Below are 13,504 nucleotides of genomic sequence, written 5' to 3' on the forward strand. Positions count from 1 at the left end.
TATTCTGCATGTAAGTTAAATAAGCCGGGTGACGATATATAGCCTTATTGTACTCCTTTCCCAATTTTGAACCAATTGTTCCATTGTTCCAGAATTGTCCAGTTCTGTTGATTTATGTTCACTTTTAAATATTTTTCTAATGATAATAATAATTTCCATAGGAGATTCTTACTGTGTGGTTTCTTTTTAGACGCTTTCTCAAGCACTGTAATAAAGGAAAGGAAGGGATGCTCTGTATATATGTTATACATACTCTTACGTGTTCTCACTCCAGTTAATTTTTGAGACTCATCAAAATCAGAACTGTTTTATTCCATTTTTTTTTCCTTCTCAGTTGAGTGCTGAGAATTTGATTCCATGACCAGATTTAAGATGCAGGTTGTGTCTTGGCTTTCTCTTCCATTAAGGTCAACAAGTCTCTCTGTGTGTGTCTCAGGTCAGTCTAGAACATGAAGAGCAGAAACTGGAGCTCAAACGCCAGCTCACAGAGCTGCAGCTCTCCCTGCAGGAGCGTGAATCCCAGCTGACAGCCCTGCAGGCAGCACGAGCGGCCCTGGAGAGCCAGCTCCGCCAGGCCAAGACGGAGCTGGAAGAGACGACAGCAGAAGCAGAAGAAGAGATCCAGGCGCTTACGGTAGGATGTGTGTGGAGCTGAGGATAGTTGCTCACTTTTAAAAGTGCCAAGAGAGGAAAAAACAAGCCAGAGAAATGCTGAATGGGCAGAAAGCTGACTTATGTAGGCTGCTGCTTTTTTGGCACTGGTATGCTAGATCAACTGAGCTTTCCTAAGGGTCTTGAAAGGTTCCACCTTTAGTTTTGTATTTCCTTCTTTATAAAATTATCGTCACTATATCTTAAATTTCTGTTTAATCAAAGGCTATTTACCTGGGTCTTCTATTTAGTTTTCAATAGTCATTAAAAAAAATTTATATATTATAGTAGTCTTTCTACCATATTTCTATTTTTGTTTTGATTAACCTCATTTGTATTCCTTTTTTGTTCCCCTTAACCTTTAGATTGTGTTTTGAATCTTATTATGTATTTGGTAGATTCTGGATGGAAACGATTCTAATGAATGAGAAATTGTTTCTGTAAAAGGGACCTGGCTTCTCTGCTCTTTCTGAGAGACTGATTTGCTCACATGAAGAGGGTTCTCAGGAGATAGATCTTTGGTGGTGGGTGGTCCCTGGATCTAGACCTTAGTTCTTTCTGCAAGTCTCAAAATGTACTTTGCTTGGCCATTTCCACAATTGATCTTTCTCATAGAGTCTGACCTTGGCTAACAAGACTGATGAGAATTTTACATATGAAATGCCAACTTCCAAGCTTTGCAGAGGGAAATATATCCATCTAGTTGACCAGGATACCCTGCGTGGTTAATGTTCACCCTTTTCCCCTTCAGCGAAACCTAGTCATAAATCCCTTTTCTCTTGGAAGGCTGCTTGGTGGATCTGGGCATAGAGAGCTGAATGAGTTTAATGGCTGGTATCAATCAAGTGCATACATTTCTAATGGTAACATATTGTTCTTGCCAAGCGGATGGTCACACTCATGCCTGCTGGTCAGGATACCCTCTTCTGTGGGCAGGGCACAATGTAGCTGATTGGGTTCAGTGCCTTTTTCAATACCTAAGTGAGTATGTTATTCATTCTGATTCATTTTTGGATGCTGTCCCCATCTCTGTCAGTGAGCATCTCTAAAGCATCTTTCAGAGTAGGATTACCTTCTGCAGATGATCATGGACTTTTGTTGTTTATGATTTACCCTGTTTAAAAGAATGTATGTATATGTGTGTAAAAAATATATATATACATATATATATTTTTTATTTTAAGTAATTTTCTTCTTAGATGTTATCTCCCACTGTTGGGTTTGGGGACCAAATTGGGAACATGATCTGAGAGTTCCAGGGTCCTTATGGACCGGTCCAGGATACAGGGGTTTCCAGGATTTGGGGAACGCAGAGTAACTCCTTTGTGGAAGTTGCTTGAGCATAATAGCTTTTCCAGGACTTCAGCCAAGTTCAGATATTGGTTGCAACCTTAGTTTCTGTTGTTTTCTTTATGAAAACACTCATTAAATGACGCCACATGCCACCAATATTTTGTTTAAAGAAATTAGTTACAGTATCTGTTTATACCCTGCCTTGTTTCAAAAATGGATTGGAAGCAGTTTGGAAAGATACAAAACAGTATAACAGGATAGAATAAGAAAAGTCTGAGAGAAAAGAAATCACAGAAGGAAAAAAAAAGAGGTAAGAATGAAATGAATATATATGGCAAGAAGGCTTATATGCTTTCTGGAGTGGGGTGAATGCAAAAAGAGACAGCCAAAAGCATTTCTTAGCTGCTAAACAAGACACCTAAAATCCAGCCACTATTATATTTAATGCTTTGTATATTAATATGCCACCCTCCCCACCCCCAGCCCCAACCACAAACCACCCTAGCTCTGAAAGGAGGAGACATCAGTCATTTAATCCATACTTGATGAGCCCGTGTGCTTAGCGCTGTGTCTTTAGCTTTTTCTCCCCAGGGGACTGGCCTGTAGTCCCTCAAATCCTATTAGTCAGGAGCAGAGGAGAAGGACACGTTTACCTCTACTCTGTTGGAACTGGGAAGGATCTTGTAGCCGTGCGTCTTACCCTGCCTGTTTGGAAGCAGGAGGGTATATTTGCATTGCTATTGTTTATTTGTGGGGAGATTAGTCTTTCAGTCCTGCCTTGCTGCCGGTTGGAAAGCGCTGTGTCTAATGGCTGCAGGACGCCTGCACAGCAGCAAGTCACGACTCAATTTAGTCAGATGAGATCACTGCCTGAGAGCATCTTCTTAAAAAAAAAAAACTTTCCTAAGTCTGGAAACTGGGGCTGTACAGTTCTCACAGATGAAGATCCCTTGGAAAATTGGGCTTGTTCACAATGATGGCAGGGAAGTGCCTTTGGTCCACGGCTATTTGTAAACGCATCATGCAGGAATCCAAACCCCAAATCGGTTTGCTTCAGTTCAGTCTGAAGGCTATGGGTTTTTTCTCTCCCCTCCACTTGATTATGTCCCATAAACCTGGTTATGGACCACAGGTGGCTGTCGCCTGAACGGCTTTGTTGAATTTGTCCTCAAGTGTATATTTTCTGAGAGAGAAAATGATCACAGATGCAGCACCCTCCCCCTCCCTGTCTCATTGTTCCAGCCCAAGTTCAGACCCACTGTCAGCATCAATCAAATTCAGTCAGCTGCGTCCAAAGTGATCTTCCAGGTGGTTTGTGTGCTTCACAGCAGGCTGTTTTATCAATAAAAGGGAATAGTCAAATGGGCTATTACTGCTCTAAGAGTTGGCCACTTTCTCACCTGGGAGGGGAGCAGTTACCCCCTCTGGCCTCTGTCCCTGGGCCAAGTTAGATGGAACACAGTTAAATGGGAGCTCCCCCTTGATGAAGTTTGGCAGAGGGGGCAGCCATCTTCCTAGATTTTATTTTTTTCTCCCACTCACCCTTTCTCTAGACTTCCCTGGTAGCTCAGCTGGTAAAGAATCTTCCTGCTATGGAGAAGACCCCCGTTTGATTCCTGGGTTGGGAAGATGCCCTGGAGGAGGGCATGACAACCCACTCCAGTATTCTTGCCTGGAGAATTCCATGGACAGAGGAGACTGGCAGGCTACAGTTCCTGGGGTCGCAAAGAGTTGGACATAGCTGAGCAACTTTCACTTTCACCTTTTCCCCACCTTGTCAATTGTGTTTGCATTGAAATTCACTGGCCATTTAAAGCTAAGATTGAGTCAAGGTACAGACCAACAGGAGAGTCAAATTTATACAAAAAGCCATGCTTTTAAGATGCTTCATTGGTTATTGGGGAAAGAGAGAATTTTTCCACCTGGAACCGAAATGTAAGACTCCATGTAATCCCTTTGTGGGAGAGAATTTGAGTGTGCACACATCGTTGCATGCAGACACATGATGTGATGGGGATGTAACTCTGAATGAGTCCTCGGCAGAGGAGCAGCACGGGCTCTGTGTCCACCGGCATGGCCCAGTGAGCTTGCTTCACGTCTGTCCTCACGCTCTTTTACTGATTTGGCTACATGACTTATGCTGAATAATAGAGACACTCAAGAAAGGGATCCTCCCAACACAGTGTGATGGTGGCATCCCAGGATTATCCTCTTTGATTTCTTAAAATCATTAGTCAATGCATGCTCTTTTTCTCTTTTACGTAACTGTCAATCATTGAATTGAATTAGTAAGCCATGGGCATGATAGGCAAGGCAAGATGTGAGCTTGGGTCACTTAAGGTGACAGTCTTTCTTGGTCCCTGCCTTCCCAAAGAACGAGGTGGATGTGTGAAACCCGTTGTAGGATCCTGACCATGGATCCCAGAAGACAGTCAGACCTCTAAACATGAGTTTCCTTTTTCACAGCTCTGTGGGTATTTTCTCTCTTCAAGGCTGCATAATAATTCTCTTTTCTTCATTCCTCTTGTAACTTTCCTTAAAGTTAAAGAAGATATAAGCCCTGCCCAAAGTGAGTACCTCTCTGATTTCCAGGCTGCAGTCTGTCCATTCTGCCTCTTGCCACTCAACCCCTAGATCAGTGGTTCTCAAGTTGGGGTCTGTGGCTCCATGGGGGTCCTCAAGTTCAGATTACTTTCATAATACTAAGCTGTCTTGTGGCATTTTTCATTGTGTTAACATTTGCACCAATGGTACAAAGTCAGTACTTTTATTTTAAAATAAATACTAAAGATATGCTTTAATTTCTAATGTGGTAAATATAAGTATAACTCACATAAATAAAAGCCCTTTGGGGTCCTCAGTAGTTTTTAAGGGTATAAGTCCTTATTCCCTGTAACTCCTAATATCTAATTAACATGGATATTTTATTGAGAGAATTCAAAGCTTGTCTTATGTATTTTATTACCTTCATATATACTATTGTGTGACCTTTTGGTTTTTTATGCATTTTACAACTTATTTCAAAGAAACATAAAACATGTTTCTTGCTATTTTTTTTTTTGTTTGTTTGTTTCTTGCTATTTTTAAACTCAGATCAGTTCGCTGTTTGTTACGGTACTTCCAGCAGTCACAACAGTGTTGGTTCTACATCTTGTGTTTATATTTCAGTCAATAATAAAAAGTCATAAAGATGGTAGTTCCCTATACTATAACCTCAGAAACGATTGCTGTGTCACATTTTGATGTGTCAAAATGATGCAAAGGCCTCATAATGGTAAATTGTAATAGAAATATTAGTGATTGGAATTTCAGACTGCTGTAGAGCAGTTAAACAAGTTTTTAATGGTGCGGTGTTATTTGGAAACTTTGCAGTTAGTCAAAAAGTGGAACAGGAACAGGGCTTCTGTTCCTCAGTCTAGGCTAGAGAGCTTTTTTTTTTTTTTAATGATCACTGCTTAGGCTTTGAAGAAGTTAGCTCTACCTTTCTTTAGCTTCCTGTTTCTGTCTTTGAGAGATATTACACCAAATAGTCATTTAGAGTGGAAGTTGGCAAGCTACAGCCAGTGGGCTAAATTTAGAATGCTTCCTGTTTTCTGCAAATAAAGTTTTATTAACACACAATCATGCCTATTTGTGTACATATTGTCTGTGGGTGCCTTTGTGCTATGAGAGCAGAGTTGAACAGTTGTGACAAAGACTGAATGGCCTTCAAAACCAAAAGTATTTATTATCTGGTTCTTAAAAGAAAAAAAGTTGTTCACTCCTGTAAACTCCTAGAGTTTAATAACTTAAGGGTGGTATTTCTTCCTCTAGGATACCCACAGATGAGATTCACAAGTAGTACAAATAGCCATGTTTCTACTTTGGATAAATAGTAGTCTTGCCTTTTTAAGTTAATAAATCTTGTATCGTTGCTGGGAAAAAAGCTGAGTTTTGGGGAAAAGTTATAATCTTTTAAATTAGTTGATGAAAAAAATTGTTTGAGAAGCTGATTCTAAGTGATAACTCTTGATTTAAAATGTGTAAGTCTGCAGTTGCTGGTTTTTGTTTTACCGTGTTTCTAATCCTCTTTTATTTATGTAAATTTAAGACTCTGTCATCTTCTGCCTAAATTTCCTTTAACATTTCTTGTAGTATAGGTTTACAGGTGGCAAATTCCTTTAGCTTTGGTATGTCTGAAAAGGTCTTTATTTCACCTTCATTTTTAAAATAAGTTTTTATTTATTTTATTTTTGTCTGCACTGGGGCTTTCTGTAGTTGCAGCAAGCTGAGGGCTACTCTCTAATTGCAGTGCATGGGCTTCTCACTGCAGTGGCTTCTTTTGTTGTGGAGCATGGGGTCTGGGGTGCATGGGCTTCAGTAATTGTGGTGCAAGAGCCTAACTGCCTCATGGCATGTGGGATCCTTCAGGACCAGAGATCAAACTTGTGTCCCTTGCATTGACAGGAAGATTCTTAACCACTGAACCACCAAGGAAACCCTCATCTTCATTTTTGACATTTTTGAAAGATATTTTTGCTGGCTATAGAATTCTAGGTTGACAGGTTTTTGTTTTCCTTTCAGTAAAGATGTTGTTCCACTCACTGTCTTCTAGCTTCCTTCCTGCCAAACCTCCCCAACCTCCCTGTGAAAAATCTTTGTTCTCTTAGTTTCTCATTGAGTAACTTGTCTTTTTTTCTGGTTGGTTTTAGGCTTTTTCTCTTTATTACTGGTTTTAAACAGTTTGATTATGATATGATTTATTCCTTTCATGTTTACTCCATTTATTCCATTCCTTTCATTTATTCATTTCATGCAAGCTTAATTCCTTTCATGTTTCCTGTGCTTAGGGATCATTTAGGCTTTTTCATCCATGGATTTATTTTTTCATTGACTTTGGAAAATTTGTGGCCATTATTTCTTCAGATATTTTTTTTTTGGTCTCACCTCTGTACTCCTTCAGGGATTCTGAGTATATGTATATCAGGCTCCTTGGAGTTATCTCACAGCTCACTGATGCTGTATTAATTTTTTTAAGTCTTTTTTTTTTTTCCTTTATGTATTTTATTTTGGATAGTTTCTGTTGCTCTGTCTACAAAGTTCACTAATCTTTTTTCCTGCAGCATCTAATCTAGTCTTTTGTTGTTATTTAGTTGCTAAGTCATACCTGACTGTTTTGCAACCCCATGGACTGTAACCTGCCAGGCTTCTCTGTCCATGGGATTTCCCAGGCAAGAATACTGGAGCGAGTTGCCATCTCCTTCTCTGAGGGATCTTCCCAATCCAGGGATTGAACCTGCATCTCCTGCATTAGCAGGCTGATTCTTTACCACTGAGCATGTGGAAATCTTAGCTTATGGCAAAATAGAGATACTATAAAGTATATCACAGCTAAATTAGGTGATGAATATTTTGACTTACTTATAGACCTTTTTGTTTTAATTGAAATATAGTTGATTTACAATGTGGTGTTAGTTTCTGGTGTACAACAAAGTGATTCATACTCTTTTCCTTTATGGTTTCTTACAAGATATTATAGTTCCCTGTGCTGTACAATAGGACCTTGTTTATTTTATATATAGTGGTTTGTACCTACTAATCAGAAACTCCTAATTTCCCCCCACTTCCCCTTTGGTAACTATACATTTGTTTTCTATGCCTGTGAGTTTGTTTTTATTCTGTAAAGAAGTTCATTTGTGCCATATTTTAGATTCCATGTAAAGTAATATTATATGATATTTGTCATTTTCTGTCTTCACTTAGTAAGATAATCTCTAGGTTCATCCATGGTGCTGCAAATGGCATTATTTCATTCTTTTTTTAATGACTGAGTAATAGTCCATTGTATGTATGTACTGCATCTTCTTTATCTGTCCCTTTGTTGATGGACATTTAGGTTGCTTCCATGTCTTGGTTTTTGTAAATAGTGCTGATATGAACATTGGTATGCCTGTATCTTTTTGAGTTAGAGTTTTCTCCAGATATATGCCCAGGAATAGGGTTGCTGGATCATATGGTAATTCTATTTTTAATTTTTAAAGGAACTTCCATACTGTTTTCTGTAGTGGCTGCACAAGTTTACATTCCCACCGGCAGTTTAGGAGCGTTCCCTTTTCTCCATATCCTCTCTAGCACTTATTGTTTGTAGACTTTTGAGTGTTGGCCTAGATTTTCTGATAGAGGCTAATATTTCTTTTAAAGAGGAGGACCACTTTTTCCTCTGCCTCAAACTGGATTCTTCTTTGGGCTTTCATAGCTAAATTTACCTTGTCTCCCAAATCAAAAGTCTGTTAGGGTACCCTTGGCCTCCTTGTCCATCAGCAGGTCTTATTACCTCTGCTTCCAAAAAAGATCTCACCTCCATCCATTTCTCTCCATCCTTTGCCACTGTCCTGCTCCAAGCCACCATCCTCTTTTCCTTAAATGACATCAATAACCTCCTCAGTGGTTGTTCCACTTCCTTCTACATTTGTCCTATTTTGATGTTTTTCCTACAGCATCCACAAAATGATAGGCCATGTCATCCCACATCTTAAAACCTCTGTTGACCTTTATTTAATTGCATTTTGAATGAAACCCAAACTCCTTTCTGGGCCTTCAAGGTTCTGGGCCTGCCTCTGTACCATCAACTTGGGCCACATTTTCCCTCTTTTGCTGTGACTTAGACTGTGATTTTCAAAAGTCATTTGGCCACAACCCACAGAAGAATACATTATACCTTACAGTCTACTACAAGGGAACATATATACTGTGTTTCTAATTTTTAAGGTAGCTAATGAGGATGTATCTTATAGCCTATATATATAGTCATAAGGACATAAACATGTCATAGTTTCATTAGCAATACTTCTGTTTCTTAATGTTACATAAAGCTGTGGTGAATTTTACAGTTGATAGCAACTTATACTTGATGAATTATGTTCATAATAATAAAACAAGTTTCCAACAACAGTACTTACCCTTACTGTCCAAGATGCATGCTGATGTTTTCTAATCTATCCTGTTTATTCCATTTCGTTGGATAAAACAAAACAAAAAACCCCGTCTTGACATCCTTGCTCTCATGTTACAACTTGAAGTATAAAAAACTGTTGTAGCCACTCAGTCCTTTTTTATTCCCCATATGCACCCAACCCTTTCTTGTTTTAGGGTTTTTGCAGATGCTCTTCCCTCTGTTCTTTCATGTTCTTTTGCATGGCTGGCCCCTCATCATCCTGCAGATTTCAGTTTAAATGTCACCTCTTCAGAGAAACCCTCCTTGACTACCCCATCTAAGTGAGTTTCCCCCCTCACCCTTATTTTTTTTTTCCTTAGGCCCCGTTTGTTTCCTTCATAGCACTTGCCACTGTTTGTACTCATGTGCTTATTTATATCTGTCTGCCCACGCCAGAATGAAGGTTAGGCCATATGAGCTGTGTCTTGCTACGGTGTCTGCCATATTGTATGTACTCGAAAAATCCTTGTCAGATGAATGAATCCTACTGGTTTAGAGTACCTCGACCCTGGTGAAAGCCTGTATATTTACTTCAAGGTCTATATAGGATTTCTGAATCTCCACAGCTTTGGATTCAGTTTCTTTTTTAAAGTCCCTACTTTGTCCTGGCTATTGTCCTGTATCTACGTATGTGTGTTCTTTCTTGGGAGAAGGCTTGGGGCAGGGGGCAGGCAGCCAATTGGAGGGAAGAGGGAAAGGTTAAGAATGGGGAGTAAGACAAATAAAGGAGACTAAAACTTCCTCCTATGTTCTTTTCCTTTCTTCTGCTAGTCCCTAGTTTTAATCTGAATGTTATATGTATTTGTACAGGGTATGAGTGAAGTGAAGTGAAAGTCACTCATTCGTGTCCGACCCTTTGTAACCCCATGGACTATACAGTCCATGGAATTCTCCAGGCCAGAATACTGGAGTGGGTAGCCTTTCCCTTCTCCAGGAGATCTCCCCAACCCAGGGATTGAACCCAGGTCTTTACCAGCTGAGACACAAGGGAAGCCCATGTGTGGTCTAAATAGTTCATTGTTATCAATAGGCATTGTGTATTTCTGTAGCTTCTCATGTTGGGCTTGACTTGACTAATTCTTTGGAAAAAAAGTTAGTGGGGCAGCTGCAACAGGGTTCTTGGCTTGTGATTTTCTTTATTTGACCCATAGCATGTAGAATTTGTATTCTACCCTATGAAAAATTTATAATCAACTTCTTACCTTTTAGGCACATAGAGATGAAATCCAGCGCAAATTCGATGCCCTTCGTAACAGCTGTACTGTGAGTATTAACCAAAGATGATGAAAATAACATGGAACTAAAACTGAGAAGGAAAGGGGGAACGTCTCTTTCTAAAATCGGTGGCTGATTTTTGATATAAACTTTCAGCTTGAAGCAGTTGATGTGGTCAAACTGATGCGGAAGTTTCTAAGCCTCAGAAAACCTTAGTTTCTTGGGTTCCTGCCAGTTATAAAAGTTTAAACCATCGTTCATGTTTGGAGAAGGCTTGTTGGAATGGTCAAAATAATTCTCCCTGCAGAACCACTAATAGGGTCTCAGTAGCTGCAACAAAAGTCCCAAGGGAGCTCCCCCTCCTTCTCCAATCTAGAAGTTTCTGTCTGAGGTGGGCCTGAGATGGTAGGGGCAATTAGATGTGTCAGGCTTCTCCAGCCTGCTGCCTCTTCAGAGAGGGAAGACCAACAAGTTCTTCTCCTGGAGAATCTAGAAATGTTAGCTTTCTAACAGGCAGAATCTGGCTTCCTAAAACATGCAAATGCAGAATTTAGGACTCTTTGGGAGATGTTATTTATATTGAGAGAAGTCAATTCCAGGAGCAGATAAGCATCATTCATAGGTTATGTAATAGGGTAAAATGTCTATTTTTGATCAGAGTGAAGGACTGAAATAGGCCCCTTTCAGAAGGTAGGGATGGTGTCCTTTATTCATGGTTCTACCTCCTTTCTTTGGTCCTTTCATTGCTTTGTCCCCTCCTTAGTTCTCAGTGAGCTGGTCTCTATTTGTATTATTTGCATCTGTGAATTTCCAGAAACACCCTTCTACATCCTATATACATATTTTATTTTCTGGTAATAAACTCCTTCTTTTCTCTTTACCTACTATAAATGAGACATTAAGTCTTGATGGTATATGCCCCCTACATCCCGCCTCCCTTCATTTAGCTATAGAATGCACACAGTAAAGTGCACGAAGTGCAACTAATCTTAAGTGTACAGCTCAATTGATTTGTATGTGAATAGACAACTTGTATAACCACAATAAAGACCAAGATACAGAATGTTTCAGCTCCCGGAAGGCTCCTGTTGTCCTCTTCCCATCAGTGTGCTTTGCCCAAAGGGTAACTAGTAGTCTGATCTTTGATACTGCACATTAGTTTTACCTGTTCTTGAATTTCATATGAATGAGACCATTAGAAGATATGGTCTTTGGGTTGAGCCTTTTTGTTACTTAAATTGTCTGTGAGGGTTCATCCATGTTGCACTGTCATGATTTTGTTCTTTTTTATTATGGTGTCATGTTTCTAGTGTGTGTTTAGATCTGGAGTTTGTTTATCTGTTCTCCTGTTGATGGGTGTTGGAGTTGTTTGTGGTAGGAACAGAGCTATTAGGAAGCGCTCTTGTACAGGTCCTTTGGTGCTTACAAGCCTTTGTTTCTGATGAACATATATATATATATATGCCCAGGAGTGGAAGAGCTAGGTCATGGGACATGCCTCCACTTAACTCTGGTAGGTGCCTGACAGGTATTTAGGTCTGTACTGCCTGATGCCAGTGGCCAGATGTGGGGTGAGCCTGCCTTAGGGGTATCTGTTGATTTCCTCCATTCTCACCTCCCTTCCTTGAGAAATTGATATATTCTGTTCCTGTACTCTTTTGCTTTACTTTTAAAGTTTGTTAATTGTCTTGGTTTCTTCTTTTACATGAGAGTTATCTGCTTATATACATACATGCTCATAAATGATCACTGAATAAGATATAGATGATTTTAGCACTGTGATTTTTTTTTTTTTTTTGCATTACTATTTTTTCCTAAAATAATCTTGGATGCATTTAAATGTGTACATCCATAATCTGTTCCATTCATCTGGAGTTTTCTTCTTCTTTAGTCTTTTTTTAAAAAAGTCATTTATTTATTTACTTTAAAACAGCTTTATTGAGGGATAATTGGAGTACAATAACCCAATGAGATTTCAAATGTGTGTGTATCTTTAAAACTAGCAAAACAATCAAAATGACAACTGTAGTCATCACTCTCAAGAGTTTCCTGTGCACTTTTGTTATCCACCCTTCCCCACCCCATTTTTAAAATCAGAAATCTAGTTTTAATAGGATATGCCAATATATAGAATAAAATTGGTTACTTTCTTAACTTACAAAATTGGTTACTTTCTTAACTTATATAACTTTTATACTCTCTTTATCCCTCAAATTTGCTTTTCCTGGAACAATTACTTCTAATCCTTCGTTTACTTACCCTTGGCTTTCTGAAGCCTTTGGGGATCTACCCTAGTGGGAGGGGGAACCCAAGAGAGTGACATCTACCCACCTTTCAGCTAGGCCAGCTGGGTGGCTTGGGGGTCCAAACTATGTGCTCTGGAGTCAGATAGACTAGCTGAGATTCTAAACTGGCCTCTCAGTAACCTGTGTGATGTTATACACTGGAGCCTCCATTTCTTCGTCCATAAAATGGGGGTGACATTATATGTCCTCAATTCCAATGCACCATTGATTGTAGGATGTACAGTTCACTTAACTACTGCTCTTTGGGAACTGGGTGAGGGAAGAGAGACAGCTGTTTAGTTCCTATATATATTCAGATTTCTGAAACAGTAAAATCTAGGAAACACCGAGTCACAGAATCAGAAACTTGATAATACCTACCTCATGGAGGTTCCTGCAAAAGTTAAATGATGCATCAGCATTTGTACAGGGCCTGGTCCATAGAATGTGCTAATCAGTGATAACTATTATTATTTGCTCATACTGGGTTTAGAACAGAATCTTGTTTAGAAAACAGCTCTGCTCCTTAAAAAAAAAAAAAAGGTTGAAAACCACTACTTTAGAACATACTTGGCAGCACTGGTGGATCTCAGTTATCCTTCCGCAAGTTCAAAGGCTGCTTTGCAGACACTTTAGAAGAGCACACAGATGCTCCTTTCTCGGCACCGCTGTCCAAGACTGTCTCTGCTGGGAAATGTCATCTTCATTATCAGTGGAAACTCCTATAATAGCTCGATCGATAGGAGCTCCCAGTTAGCAGCTTTTAAAAAGCTCGTGAGCAGCAAGATTTTTCAGGATCAGGCCATTTCTATATTTTGAAGAGATTTAAAAAAAGAATTTGATTCAATCTGGCACCTAAAACCCTACCTAAGTCTGTTCTGGAGAGGAGTTGGTGGGCAAACATATGACATGGTTTTAATTATGAATCAATCTGTCAGCTATAAGATTAAAAATAAATAATATGCAAATAGCTACCCTCAAGAAGGAATGAGGCATTAAAATAGGACGTCAGCCTGTGTCTTTTCAGCCTGATGTTCATTGTCTGGCTGGTGTCTTCACCTCTGGTATGTTCTTGGATGTTTACCAG

General features: G+C 39.4%; 1 protein-coding gene across 21 annotated transcripts in view; it reads left to right on the forward strand.

The window, feature by feature from the left end:
• Positions 1-13,504, forward strand: part of CIT (citron rho-interacting serine/threonine kinase) — a 176,690-nt gene that overhangs the window by 123,143 nt on the left and 40,043 nt on the right. For 19 of the 21 annotated variants that reach the window (XR_015144536.1, XR_015144535.1, XM_086347846.1 and 16 more), the window contains 2 exons: positions 437-634; positions 10,127-10,180. Coding sequence is in view for 19 of the 21 variants with exons in the window: in XM_086347846.1 (XP_086203972.1) it covers positions 437-634; positions 10,127-10,180 (252 nt within the window). In the remaining 2 variants the exon portion in view is untranslated. The remainder of the gene's footprint in view (positions 1-436; positions 635-10,126; positions 10,181-13,504) is intronic. The other 2 variants (XM_086347851.1, XM_086347853.1) reach the window with 1 other exon arrangement.

Source organism: Bos grunniens, chromosome 17 (genome assembly GCF_055505025.1).
Source record: "Bos grunniens cultivar Pamir isolate PY7600 chromosome 17, Bosgru_T2T1.0, whole genome shotgun sequence".
Classification (NCBI taxonomy): Eukaryota; Metazoa; Chordata; class Mammalia; order Artiodactyla; family Bovidae; genus Bos; species Bos grunniens.